The 13,475-nt window shown below is 45.1% G+C and overlaps 1 protein-coding gene across 2 annotated transcripts in view; it reads right to left on the reverse strand.

Annotated features, from left to right (window-relative positions):
- Positions 1-12,148, reverse strand: part of LOC121569039 (protein shisa-8) — a 71,176-nt gene extending 59,028 nt beyond the window's left edge. For both annotated transcript variants that reach the window (XM_041879636.2, XM_041879635.2), the window contains exon 1: positions 9,301-12,148. In XM_041879636.2, coding sequence (XP_041735570.1) covers positions 9,301-9,836 — 536 coding nt within the window. In that variant the 5' untranslated portion in view covers positions 9,837-12,148. The remainder of the gene's footprint in view (positions 1-9,300) is intronic.
- Positions 12,149-13,475: the final 1,327 nt, after the last annotated feature.

The raw sequence follows: 13,475 nt of genomic DNA on the forward strand, positions 1-13,475 counted from the left end.
GCTCCAGCCATGGCCGGTCCTCCCCCAGGGTCATTATTCCCTGCAGTGGGGTCAGTCAGTCTCTGGTCTCTCCGCACCACAGCAAATTAACCCTAACGGGTCTGTCACTGCGACCGTTTACACGGCATTTGGTCTCACAAAGGCCTTCAGTCACACTGCCGTCCCAAACACCACCGAAGAGTTCAGGATGAATGAGCAGTGGAGGAGCGGAGGGAACGAGGGGGAGGGAGGGAATGAGGGGGAGGGAGGGAATGAGGGGGAGGGAGAAATAGATGAAAGGAAAATAAAGAGGCATGCTGCTTTCCCTGTTTCCCCCTCGAGGCCCGAGCAGAATTTCCCATCACTGATACTCATCTCTCTCTTGTTTTTTCTTTTGTCTGCTGCTCTTGCCGATGGTGTGAACGATAAGGGCCTAGGTGATTACTGAGAGGATGGAGAGAGGGATGAGGATGGAGGGAGGGTACACTGATGGGTTTGGGGTTTGCTGGTCAGATAAAGACTGAGGCTCCTATAGTGCTTGGTACTGAGTCCGCTCCAACAAATCGCTACAAGTTAGCAGTTGATGTTCTGTCACTGTGGCTTGTGCACTGTGTCAATCCACCCTGGTCTTGCCCATTACCCGGCCCAGTCGAGTGAAAACAGGACCCAGGCTGTACTGCATGTCCCAGCCGCCGGTATACACAATCATATGCGCTCACTACACACACAGACACAAACACTCACACACACACAATCACACACACACATACTCAAACATAGCGGCAGTTTTAGTCCTCGCTATTTGCAAAGCCTATACTGAATTATTATTGTAGTGTTATGTGTTACTATGCACACTTCCCATCACCTCAAACACCTTGTCTCTAGTTCTGTAAACAAAAAGCCTACTATCAAGAGTTATCTACTAACATTAAAATTAAAGTCAAAACCACGCTGTAGTACAGTTTTAGTAAACGCCATGTCTTGTATGTGTCTATCTATGCTGTGTGAGTTTGCCTTTAGGATAATGTGTGTGAGAGGTAGCTTTGGGATAATGCAGAAACAGTTGAGCTGCGGTCCTCAGTATTCTGCAGCTCTCACTGTGCTGCTCTGCAATGGGGTGTGGTGTGGCCTTCTAAGTGATGTCACTCCCACAAAGCCTGGGATGTGTGTGTGTAACATAAAACATTCTGGGGGGGTTTCTGTATAAAATCTTGGTGTAGTAAAACTGGAAGAATTTAACAGTGTCTAGCAGTGGAGGCTGCTGAGGGGAGAACAGCTCATAATTATGGCTGGAACAGAGCAAATGGAATGGCATCAAACACATGGAAACCATGTGTTTGATGTATTTGATACCATTCCACAATTCCGCTCCAGTCATTCCCACAAGCCTGTTCTTCTCAATGAAGGTGCCACCAACCTCATGTGATCTCTAGGTGTTCTAGGGCTTATTAGTGCTAGCAGACAGTGGATTATTTTGGGTTTAGTTTTATTAAACTATAACACATTTTGTTTGTATTGTATGTTCACAAGCGCGTGCGTGTGTGTGTATGTGTGGAAAAGACTGTAAATAATGCCGTGCACATAGCACATCTGAGCGTCCCTGCCTGCACTCACTACCTACACCCTGGAGGGGGTCTCAGTCCCATCGTGTCCAGGACACACCTAATGCAAAATCCACTTTGGAGCAGCAGCCTCTCCCATCTCTCCTGACTGCTTTATGGACCACTCCCCCTGACCTGATCTGGAGCGACAGACAGCGTACAGGGGGCCACCACTAAGGGGTGGGAGAGTAAAGGATAGAGACATTGGATGAAGGGAGTGAAAGGACCGGACAATTCGAAGTGAGGAGTGATATACCAGAAAAGGGTCAAGGAAAAGCCTGGGGACCACATGCTGTCAAAAGTGTTTTATCAGTGTGTGTGTGTGTGTGTGTGTGTGTGTGTGTGTGTGTGTGTGTGTGTGTGTGTGTGTGTGTGTGTGTGTGTGTGTGTGTGTGTGTGTGTGTGTGTGTGTGTGTGTGTGTGTGTGTGTGTATACATCAGAGCTTGACACTTTTCTAGACTCTTGTCCTTAAGAAAAGTAGGACAGACGTTTTACTTGTCCAAAAGCTCAAGTAAAAAAAAAATTCTAACACCATTTTTACATAATTGTATGATGCATGGAACCACTTTACAAAATAAAATGCATTACTATCTTCTTTACTATAGAGAATCAGAGAAAAATGAAGGCTACACTGCTTATTGGCTTCTTTGCATATTCAAGCCTGCCTCAAAATACAACACTGCCTATTTAAGGCTCTCCTGGAGGATGGTTGGCCACCCTTGGTAGCCTATAAAATATTGCAACATTACAATTACAACCAGGGCTCAAATTTAAGGGCATCCTGTCGTCCCTGGGACTATACAAATATGTATAAGGTTCAAAACAGACTCTGGGACAGTTCTGGGATGACAGATCCAAAATTCACACAACCACCGCACATTATACAACAGATCAGACCATTTAGCTTGCAATGTTGATAAGGTTTAATTTCTTCATATTATAAGTTCAACAATGCGCACATGGCTGTAGGCTACGTGTGAATGTTCGAAAATGCAATTAGGAAAACACTGTTCTTAAAAGCGCACCGCACACGCAAGTGGTTTCATGTGACAGGTGTCATGTGACAGAGATGAAAATATCAATTAGAAATTAAGAAAGAGGGGAGCTCTAAAGATGCATCAACTAGCATGGGTTAGGGTAGCTTGGGGGGAATCGCCCCCTTAAAGGAAAGGTTCACCCATTTTGAATGTTATATTGTTTTTGTGCATCTCTGTGTGATGTTCTATCGATTTCCTGGGTCATTTCATGTTTTCATGTAAATGTGAGTTATTGGCGTTCAAGCAGGCAGGAATCTGTACAGTATGACGTAGCACTGTGATAAAGTTGCTCTCACTACACCGGAAGTTAATAGGAATACGACTTTTAGATATCGAAAACGTCTATCGTACATGTCAGATTTCAATACTGGCCGATGTCATAACTTGGGAGGATGTCTTCTCTTAAATAAGCCATTGATCATATTTTTGCGATATTCCTACCTCGAGAAATTTGTAATTTAGGGTGTAGCACATTTTTCCTATTTGTCTGCTTCTTTAGTCCAGAGTGCATTGCATGGTGCAGTTGCCAGAGATATTATAGAAAGGAGATAGGAATCCAATGAATGAAGCAACGTATAACGCCCCACCCAGCAGACTGTTGACCAATCGCATTCACATTGTCATGCTGCGTCACCCGGTTGCTAAGCTAATCGTCACGCAATCCCTTCTCAAAGTCAGTGTATATGTTGACGTGCCTATTACGAAAGTACATAATGTCACAATTCCAAAGCTATACGATATTACAGATAGCAAGTTAATTATCTCACATCTCAGATAAGATTTGTAATGTTGTACCTCTTGTTGACGAAATTCGTACTAATGTTGGGTTTCTGAGCTAGCGCCCAATAGACTCCCATTCACTCCTTGAAGGAGAGCACTCCTTGTCCCAGAATTGCACAGAATGCACCGTGTGGCCCATTGACGTAGCACGGGCAACCTTTCCCATCTCCTCAAAAGTATATCTGCCGTTGCGAATGTCAGACCACTCTGTGAGGTTGCAGGTTGAACATGGTGAGATTGTAGACTCCTAAATTGATGGTGCAGTTTGTTTAGGCGATTTTACAGCTACTTTACATGCTGATATTGTCTTTGGTATTATTGTGTATAGCTACATTTGCTAGCTAGCTAGCCCATAGAGAAAGCATTGCATTTGGTATTCTTGAGCTACAATAGATTTCCACAACGATTTTCCATGTTGCTACCAACCTTATTATAATGGCAAAGTGAAACATTTGTTCACAAAAAAATATTGTTCTCACATATGAGTGTTATTTAACACCGTAAATTAAAGGAATGAGTGGTTTTGGGTGGATCTTTTCTTTAAGTGATATTATAAACGCGATCGATAAAAGACAGTACTGCACAGCCATCTTCATCGACCTGGCCAAGGCTTTCGACTCTGTCAACCACCGCATTCTTATTGGCAGACTAAATAGCCTTGGTTTCTCTAATGACTGCCTCGCCTGGTTCACCAACTACTTCTCAGATAGAGTTCAATGTGTCAAATCGGAGGGCCTGTTGTCTGGACCTCTGTCCGTCTCTATGGGGGTGCCACAGGGTTCAATTCTCGGGCCGACTCTATTCTCTGTGTATATCAATGATGTCGCTCTTGCTGCTGGTGACGCTCGGATCCACCTCTATGCAGACGACACCATTTTGTATACATCTGGCCCTTCATTGGACACTGTGTTAACAAACTTCCAAACGAGCTTCAACGCCATACAACACTCCTTCCGTAGCCTCCAACTGCTCTTAAACACTAGTAAAACTAACTGCATGCTCTTCAACCGAACGCTGCTTGCACCCGCCCACCCGACTAGAATCACTACTCTCGGCGGGTCTGACCTAGAGTATGTGGACAACTACAAATACCTAGGTGTCTGGTTAGACTGTAAACTCTCCTTCCAGACTCACATTAAGCATCTCCAATCAAAAGTTAGATCTAGAATCGGCTTCCTATTTCGCAACAAAGCCTCCTTCACTCATGCTGCCAAACATGCCCTCGTAAAACTGACTATCCTACCGATCCTTGACTTCGGCAATGTAATTTACAAAATTGCCTCCAACACTCTACTCAGCAAATTGGATGTAGTCTATCACAGTGCCATCCGTTTTGTCACCAAAGCCCCATATACTACCCACCATTGTGACCTGTACGCTCTTGTTGGCTGGCCCTCACTACATATTCGTCGCCAAACCCACTGGCTCCAGGTCATCTATAAATCACTGCTAGGCAAATCCCCGCCTTATCTTAGCTCACTGGTCACCATAGCAACACCCACCCGTAGTCTGCGCTCCAGCAGGTATATCTCACTGGTGATCCCCAAAGCCAACACCTCCTTTGGCCGCCATTCCTTCCAGTTCTCTGCTACCAATGACTGGAACGAACTGCAAAAATCTCTGAAGCTGGAGACTCTTATCTCCCTCACTAACTTTAAGCGTCAGTTGTCAGAGCAGCTTACCGATCACTGCACCTGTACACAGCCTTTCTGAAATTAGCCCACCCAACTACCTCATCCCCATATTGTTATTTATTTTGCTAATTTGCACCCCAGTATCTCTATTTGCACATCATCTTTTGCACATCTATCATTCCAGTGTTAATACGAAATTGAAACTATTTTGCACTATGGCCTATTTATTGCCTTACCTCCATAACTTACTACATTCGCACACACTGTTTTTGACTTTATGTTTTGTTTACCCCATATGTAACTCTGTGTTGTTGTTTTTATCGCACTGCTTTGCTTTATCTTGGCCAGGTCGCAGTTGTAAATGAGAACTTGTTCTCAACTGGCTTACCTGGTTAAATAAAGGTGACATAAAAAAAATAAAAAATAAAAAATAAGGGAAATGTCTATTTTCTGACAGAAGTTTGGTAAGAGTTAGATATGTGATACATGTTAGCAACCATGTCTTCATAGGTGCACAGCTGGTGTATTTCTGTAAGTGGTGCATTGCCAATGTTTCCATGAAGTTCACACAGAATCAATAATTATGAACACGTGTGTTCGTGTGTGTGGGCATGTGTGAGCAGGTGGGTCTCCACAGAGGGTAAATAGAAGTTGTGCATGACCGCTCCACGCTGGAACCAGTTTTCGCACTCCAGCCTTAAGTCATTCACCTGTTGGCGTCTCTAAGTACGGTGTTCACACCAGAGCCATAATGGCTGTGCCCTCGCATGGATTTGGTTGTACAGTTTCTGTATTCAAGCCTCAAAAGATGAATGGCAGTATATGTCCCCAGGAAACAATATTTCAACCCCTCACTGTCTCTGTTGGTTTGTTGTTGCTCACTGAGTAGATCCACAAATCAGACGAGCTCCTGGCTGTCAGTGAATCACTGTCTAAGGTCTCTTATTTTCCAATAGAGCGTTATCGAACACCAAAGTACACTCAGTGCGCAGTGACTGACATGAAGTGACGGACAGTGGCCTCAGTCCCAAGGGACAACAAGGCCAGCCGCAGACGATGCGTGGCTCCATGCATTATTAATGGGAGAAAGTTTGATTCTTCGCTCAGCTACACCAAATGTGGGGGCTCATAAGATAAATAATTTGGTCTGCCTCTGCACTGTGGGAGGGAGGTTATTTTGTTGTTCGAGAAATCATCAAAGTGTTTATTTTGGTTTTTGTATTAAGAGCATAGAGGAAAGTAATAGGGCAGAATGTTGTTTTACATATTCAGCAGGGACCTCTGTGGAGAAAGAGGTGAAGATATTAATAATGTTAAATCCCCTGTTAAAGACTACGCTGGAGGAATATACTTTGCATCAGTTGTTGCCGTTTTAATTTGTGAAGGCAACCACTCATACATTTTCTCTGTTTTCAAATATTTGCTTATTTCTTTCTCCTTCAAAGCTGGCATTGGTTTTGCCTGATGACTCACCCTGAATTTAATTCCACTGCTGTATCGATCACTACATATATTCAGTTTGAAACCTCCATCCTAAAGTAATTTGTGTGACTTCAAAATGAGGGGCGTTGTACAAAACAAATTAATCAGGAATTGGATCGTCTCTAACAAGTCTAACCAATCAGAGTATCAAAGTTGATAATGTCATCATGTAGGCCGGCTCTGACCCAACCCATCGTTGTCTGGGACCAATCAAAGCGGTCAGAATGTGTTTGCATTCTAGAAATCGTCGGGGAGGGAGGCAAATCCAGACTCATTGTGGAGAAGAAACACCAGTTGGGCAGAACGATTTGGATGGGTAGCCAGGCAACCATTGGCTATGAATGATCAAGAGCAGTGGTGGGAATTGTGAGAATAGTATGCTAACTATTGGCTGTTTAGACTTCTGGTGGGTCAGGCTGATGCAGTGCCCTTGAGGATAGCACTTCAGCTGAATTGCTCAAGATGAATATCCAGCCGCATTAATGGAATAGCCTAAGGATTTAAACAGGTGAGCCACTCACTGGTAAGTAAAAACATCTTGTAAGCACACAGAACATGAAATTACATTTTGTAAAGCTTGAGACCGAGCTGAAATATTTCACCCATCAAACTATTAAATGTTTTGTCCTCGTCGAGGGACTAAGTGTACTGTGTTGTACATACATGAGTAACCTGTTAGAAACGTGGACGTCAGGAGCTAAAGGCATCCGCCACAAATCCCCTCCAGTTCCATATCTGAATCTGGAGGGAAACGCAAAGCACTCTCTCCCCACTCGTCCACATCAGACTAAGCCATGCACGAGATTAGCTGAGTTGAAGTTGGTTTGGCACATTAGTAATTCTCTACACGAGCCGGGCGAATCAGCGCATCAAAGGATATTTTATATCTCTGTGCAGCATTTTACGCAATGTGTGCTGGAGACTATGAGGCTCGCTGTGGCGGAGCAAACAAACACATGTACCCGCTCGGGAACCGTGGTACAGGGGAACAGTGGTACAGTGGTACAGGGGAACAGGGCGGCACGGAGGCCTGGGATGCGGTTCAAACGCGAGAGGTTTGAATAAAATGGTGATAAAGCTGCTGACGGTATGATGGGATCTGTGTCTTGCAATCAAAGCAAGCAGTGGTGCAGTGACGGTAAACTCTCCCAAGCTGAGCAGTAGTAGACTTATTAAAACACTATCTCACACAAGTACATACTGTATACATCACACTTACATTTTGAATCTTAGAAACACGTCCAACTTAGAAAGTATGAATTATCAATTGCACAGGTAGTTTACTACACATTCAACAATAGAATATCTGATAACAGAAAGCTGGTATTAAAATATGTACTTATCTTAGTTAAACTTCCATTCATACTGTGCTATAGTATACAGCATTCAATAACATTCAGCTGTTGAAAGGCATTTTGAATGAATAAAATAAATTACTCCTTGAATGCACAACAAAACGCCAGACATATTCTGTTACACTGTAAGAAAGCTTTACCGCAGGATGCACACACACACACACACACACACACACACACACACACACACACACACAAACAAACACAGTGAGAAGCAAATTCCAGATATAGTACCCATGTGATGAGCCACAGACAACTGTCTCCTTCCCTCTAATATATCAAAGATCTAGAGTCCCGTGTAGCTCAGTTTGTAGAGCATGGCGCTTGCAATGCCAGGGTTGTGGGTTCGATTCCCACGGGGGACCAGTAAGAGTGTCTGCTAAATGACTAAAATGTAAATCTAAAGGCACTGTTCATGCAAACATTTGATTACTTTTCTCATACTAGTGATCATACCCTTTCTGATGTGAAATCATATCAATCTATTCTCTTCAATATAGGCTCACTAGATACATTCAGGAAAAGCTAAAACACTTTGGAAAGTCATAGTTTATTAAAGTAGGTTATTGTTCAAGTAACGTAATTAAAACTATCCCCAGGCATCTACAATGTTTGTGTGCGTGTTTTAGCCGTCCACAACCTTGAAATTGGGGTCTCAGTGAATCAATGGGCCCAGTGACTGGGACAACTGGCTGACTGACCTGATTGGGTTTCTCCCTGCTGATCAATAGGATACCACCCTCTGCCCCTCTCTCTGTCCCCCTCCCCCCACTCCTCCCCCCACTCCCGCCCGTTGTAGGATGGCAGGACGCCTTCATTGAGGCTCGTAAAAACAACCCTGCGCACTACGGTAAATCAGGGGAAATGATGGCAGCCCAGCCTCGCGCTCCAATGGATCGCCCTTCCATTCCCCCCACCTTTGTCATTGGGTTGATTCGGGTATCGGAGGCTCCTGACATCTCTCTCTTTCTCTCGCCCCCTCAGCCCTGCAGCTTGTCTCCTCTGAGATAACAGAGCCTGCGAGGGTGTGACTGGGCCCTCTGTTCTCTCAGTAATAATAATACTGGTGTGGTTGAAGTCCCCCTCCCCCCAATTGAGAGATCCGGTAATGACTGGTATTAACGCCATCCCTGTGGTCTCATTCTTAACAACCAATAGGACGGCCAGTCACACCCAGCCCTCCCTTCACTTTCGCTGAACTAGAATTAGCCCTTGGCAGTGCGCCAGCCAGCGCATGTCAATAGTCCACCCCAAAAAACCAGCTCCCATTCCCTCACAGTGTACTAGAAGCCATAGTCTGGGCTCTCCACAAATAGCTTTACGCAAACACTCCATGTTCACACCTATTATCACTGTTAAGAGCACAACCTCATCCACCCTGCCCCCCAGCCACCCCGTCCCACTGGCCCATGACCCCTGCTACTCTCTTACCTAGAGTTGGTCATGTCTGTCTGGCCGCCTCTGCTCTTCTCCAGGCCCAGCTTGGTGAAGATGCCCACCAGCACCATGATGGCCACCACGCCACAGATAATGTAGACGATCATGTGGGTGCGGTCTCGGTCGGGCTCCTCCTGCACCTCAGTGACGGGGGCCGCCGGCTTGCCGGTGTTGGCCCAGACGGGCGTGTCGTAGTTGGAGCAGGACTCCTGCTCCAGGCTGTGCACCTTGAACTGGCAGCAGAAGCGGTAAAAGCAGGAGCCGCAGCAGAACAGGTAGACGCCCGCGTTGCAATTGAACGGCGGGTCCCACTGGCCCATGACGTCGTAGTAGCCCCGGCAGCGGCTGCCTATCATTGGGATGGTCTGGTCTTCCGGCGTGGCCAGCGTAGCCTCCGGAGAATCAGAGGGGGATGCCGTCTGGTTGGTGGCCTGGGCATCGGCCCCAGCCTGCCTAGAGTTCTGGCCCAGTGAAGTGAAGCCCAGCAGAAAGCTGAAGGCGAGGCAGATAAGCACAGAATGGGCAGCCATGTTGGATACCCGTGGATGCTGCTTCTATTCAGTTGCTGAAGTGTCTCAAAGCTGGTGCAGGCCAATAAACACCAACTTCAGAAATGCAGGCTTCTTACTGGCCCAAAAAAACTGACATGGAAAAATAGCCTTTTAGGTATTTCACACACTAGAGATTTGAAATGGATTAGCCTATATTCACAGCAACTGCCTGAAAGAATAAGAGCTTTCAATTACCTTGCTGAGAGTTATTATGGCACACAGTTACAGGAGGCTCAGTGTGAAGTAATAAATTGCCATCAAGAAAGGGGATGAGCAAGTAAGTGAAAAAAAATCAACCTCGAATCTCAACCTGCTCCTCACGAATGAGTGCCCAGTGATTCAGTCCCAGACTCGGACACACAGTCCTGGCAGCGTTGCGAAAATACCGCCCTTTTCTGCCAAATGTCAACAGCAGACGTGATCCAAAATCCTGAAATCTGGAGCACCTCCAGTTTAGGAGGTGTCACCCAGAAATTAACTGGAACATGGCATTTAAAACAAATCTTCCCCCCCAATAGAGAAGGTGTAATCCGTAAACCAGAGAGAGTTGGAATCCCAACAGTGCCAGTGGAAAAGCAGATTCCTCACAGATCCAAGATCCTTTCTGTAAACGTCTTCATTTAGGAGAGGGACACACAGATTTTGATAATTGCCCTGCCAAACATTAATCAATGCTGAAGTGGGGGAGACTGCAAAGCACTGGAACTTCTAGATAATCCACTTGTCATAATCTATAAATATGGGAGTTGTTGATATTCCCCTCTCAGATTATCTTGCCTCTAGCATCTGCCTGGTCTCCAACTGAATGTTCATTTGATTCTTTGTTATTTTTGTTATATCCATTTTTGATCCCTTTGCTCAGTAGATCATGATGTTCTCATTCCTTCCCTTTCCAGATGTGCAATTCCAGTTAGATGCTATTCTACAATTGGTCTTCAATATTATATTATGCCAGAAAAAAAGTATGTTAATTTTTGTTTCCACCCCCTCTAGCGAAAGCACAGCCTGCAGTTCTTCAATATTGTCCTATGAGATCTAAACTGAAATCCCATGATGATTTAGTCCAGATTAAAAAGCGGTCCTCAGCACCTGAGGCAGGCAGCCTTTCTCACACACACACCCTCTCACACACACACACACTCAAATCCATAGGCGACAGTGCTCCGTCAGTGTCAGTTTGGCTTAATGGGTTTTGAGGGATGGGGGTCCAGTCACTTTCTGTTGTTGTGGGTTTCTCTTGGTGCTGTCGGATCGGCTCCACACCACACCACAGCTCTGCTGCTTGACAACTAGAACCCCACAAGTGCTACCAAGCAGGGGATTGGGGAATGAGAAGGGCAGCGTGCTGAAAAATCCCCCCAGCCTGTGGAGTCTAGTCCAGTCCTCCCTAATCTAAATTTATGAGAAGCTCACTTTTGAGCGAACATGCAGTGTAATTACATTTCTGCGTAGAGTGTCGCACTTCTTTACTGTAGTCAATCGTTAGTTGCTTTATTTGTTTTGGTCCCTTGTTTTCCATAATCCCTCTCTGCTGCCTTTTTTGTTTGTTTTTCTTGCTCTGATTACTTCTGTCTTCCTCACTTACCTCTCTCTCTTTCAGACACAACTAAAGAGCAGGTTGTCTGCCGCGTTACTGCTGTGAATACGGGAAGGTATTACTGAGCCTGTGGAATGCGGTCCATGCATTCAACACACCCAAGCCTCAACTCCCCCACCTGTTCCAAGGGCTAAATAACTGGAGAGGCGGCAACAAAAGGCAATGCAAAATCTTGTTTTCAAGAAGCTTCCAAAAATGGGACTGCAGCAAAGCTGTTTGTGTTGTTTGTGGTCTTTTATCATGTTCATTTGCATCATTGCATTGTTTTTTCCATTGAGACAAAAAAGACAAAGCATTAATATGCAACAGTTTTACCAAATGCTGCACATTAAAACAGTCTTCCAATTGTTATGTAAGGGACCTCAACACAGTCCTTCCCCTAAAGCAGCTTCTGTGAAAACAGTCATAATTTGATATATATGTATAGGAATTGTATATATATATCACATGTATGTGTTTTCTCTATTTCTTTGCTTATGGAATTCTCCAACAGAAATTGGATGAAACAGGATAACCAACAGCAGTAGGATGCGATTTTTTATTCCATCCCTTCTTTGTTTTTCTTCAGAAGTGTATTCCTCTGTTTTCCTTGTCCCTCGCTCAGAGCTTCTTTTCCCGTCTTCCGTTGATGTTGCACTACCGTGTGCTGGCAGGACTAAATGCTCACACTCTCTCTCGCTCTCTCTCTCTCGCTCTCTCTCTCTCACTATCTCTCACTCGCTCTCGTGAGCGAATGAGCGCACCTCTCTTGCTGACTCCCCCCCTCTCTCTCTGTCACTGACACCCTCCTCCTCCCTAGGCTCTGTCCCATGTTTTTTGTACTCTCTCCTTCCAAATCTCTCTCTTGACATCTTTCTCCGTCTCTCTCCCTTTCTCTCGTTCTGTTCTCTTTTCTTTTTTATCCCCTCATTTCTTTTGACCTGCTGTCTAACCTTTTCTGTTTACCTTGGACACCCCTCTCTCTTTTTAAACCCCCTTGGTTCAACAGATGAGTGCAGTGGTGCTAACTGTGTGTGGTTGTGTGTCCATGTGTGAGTGTGATGGTGCTAATGCCTATGCACCCCCCTGGTCTTTGTGTGAGCATGTCTCTAACATGTGCTGCTGGATTTGAGAGAGAGAGAGAGAGAGAGAGAGAGAGAGAGAGAGAGAGAGAGAGAGAGAGAGAGAGAGAGAGAGAGAGAGAGAGAGAGAGAGAGAGAGAGAGAGAGAGAGAGAGAGAGAGAGAGGGAGGGAGGACCGGAAAGCAGGGGAGAGGGGCGGGCGGTTTTGACAGAGAAAGGGAAGGAGAGGAATCATTAGATTGGAGTAGGAATAGATGGAGAGGGAGCGAGTCAGGTAGTGGAGGAAGGGGAAGATAGATAGCAGACGAAAGAGTGAGAGACAAGGCGGCATGGGGGATGAGAGAAAGGGAGATAATTGAAGGCTAGGAAAAGGATATTCTGCAGAAAAGGCAGATATGCGGACCAAAGAGCAGGGCCTGAGAGATTAGGATGAAAAGAGAGGGACAAAGAGAAAGGAGAGAGAGATGCAAAATGTTACGAAGTTTGAATAATCCCTTATTTAATGTTGTACATGAACTAGATTTGGTAGAAGAAGCGCCGTTGGGTCTTCTTCGTGCATTCCAAGCGAATATGCATCCTCATCAGAATACATAGCAAAATAACGAAGGGATGCTGCTAAATATTTTATTCTGTTTCAAAGCTGTTGACATTATACTCCTTTTGAATATTCATATTTTTTTTCTCTCTTATTTGGTTTAATTTCACTGCCCCCTTCTTCTTCTCTGTCTCTGTATATCTGTATCTCTCCCTCTATTTCTTTCTCTCTTTGAAACAGTGTCGTTTCGCCTTCCCATCACTATTCCCTGCACAGCATCTCCTTCTGTCTAACCCTTACCAACCCTCTTTGCCCAAATTCACTTAGGATTTTTGGCAGAGCGCATACAGACATACACACTAAGGCACTCTGGCACACACGCACACACGCACACACACACTCCGCAACATGCAGTCATATACCCT

This window comes from Coregonus clupeaformis, chromosome 7 (assembly GCF_020615455.1).
Source record: "Coregonus clupeaformis isolate EN_2021a chromosome 7, ASM2061545v1, whole genome shotgun sequence".
Classification (NCBI taxonomy): Eukaryota; Metazoa; Chordata; class Actinopteri; order Salmoniformes; family Salmonidae; genus Coregonus; species Coregonus clupeaformis.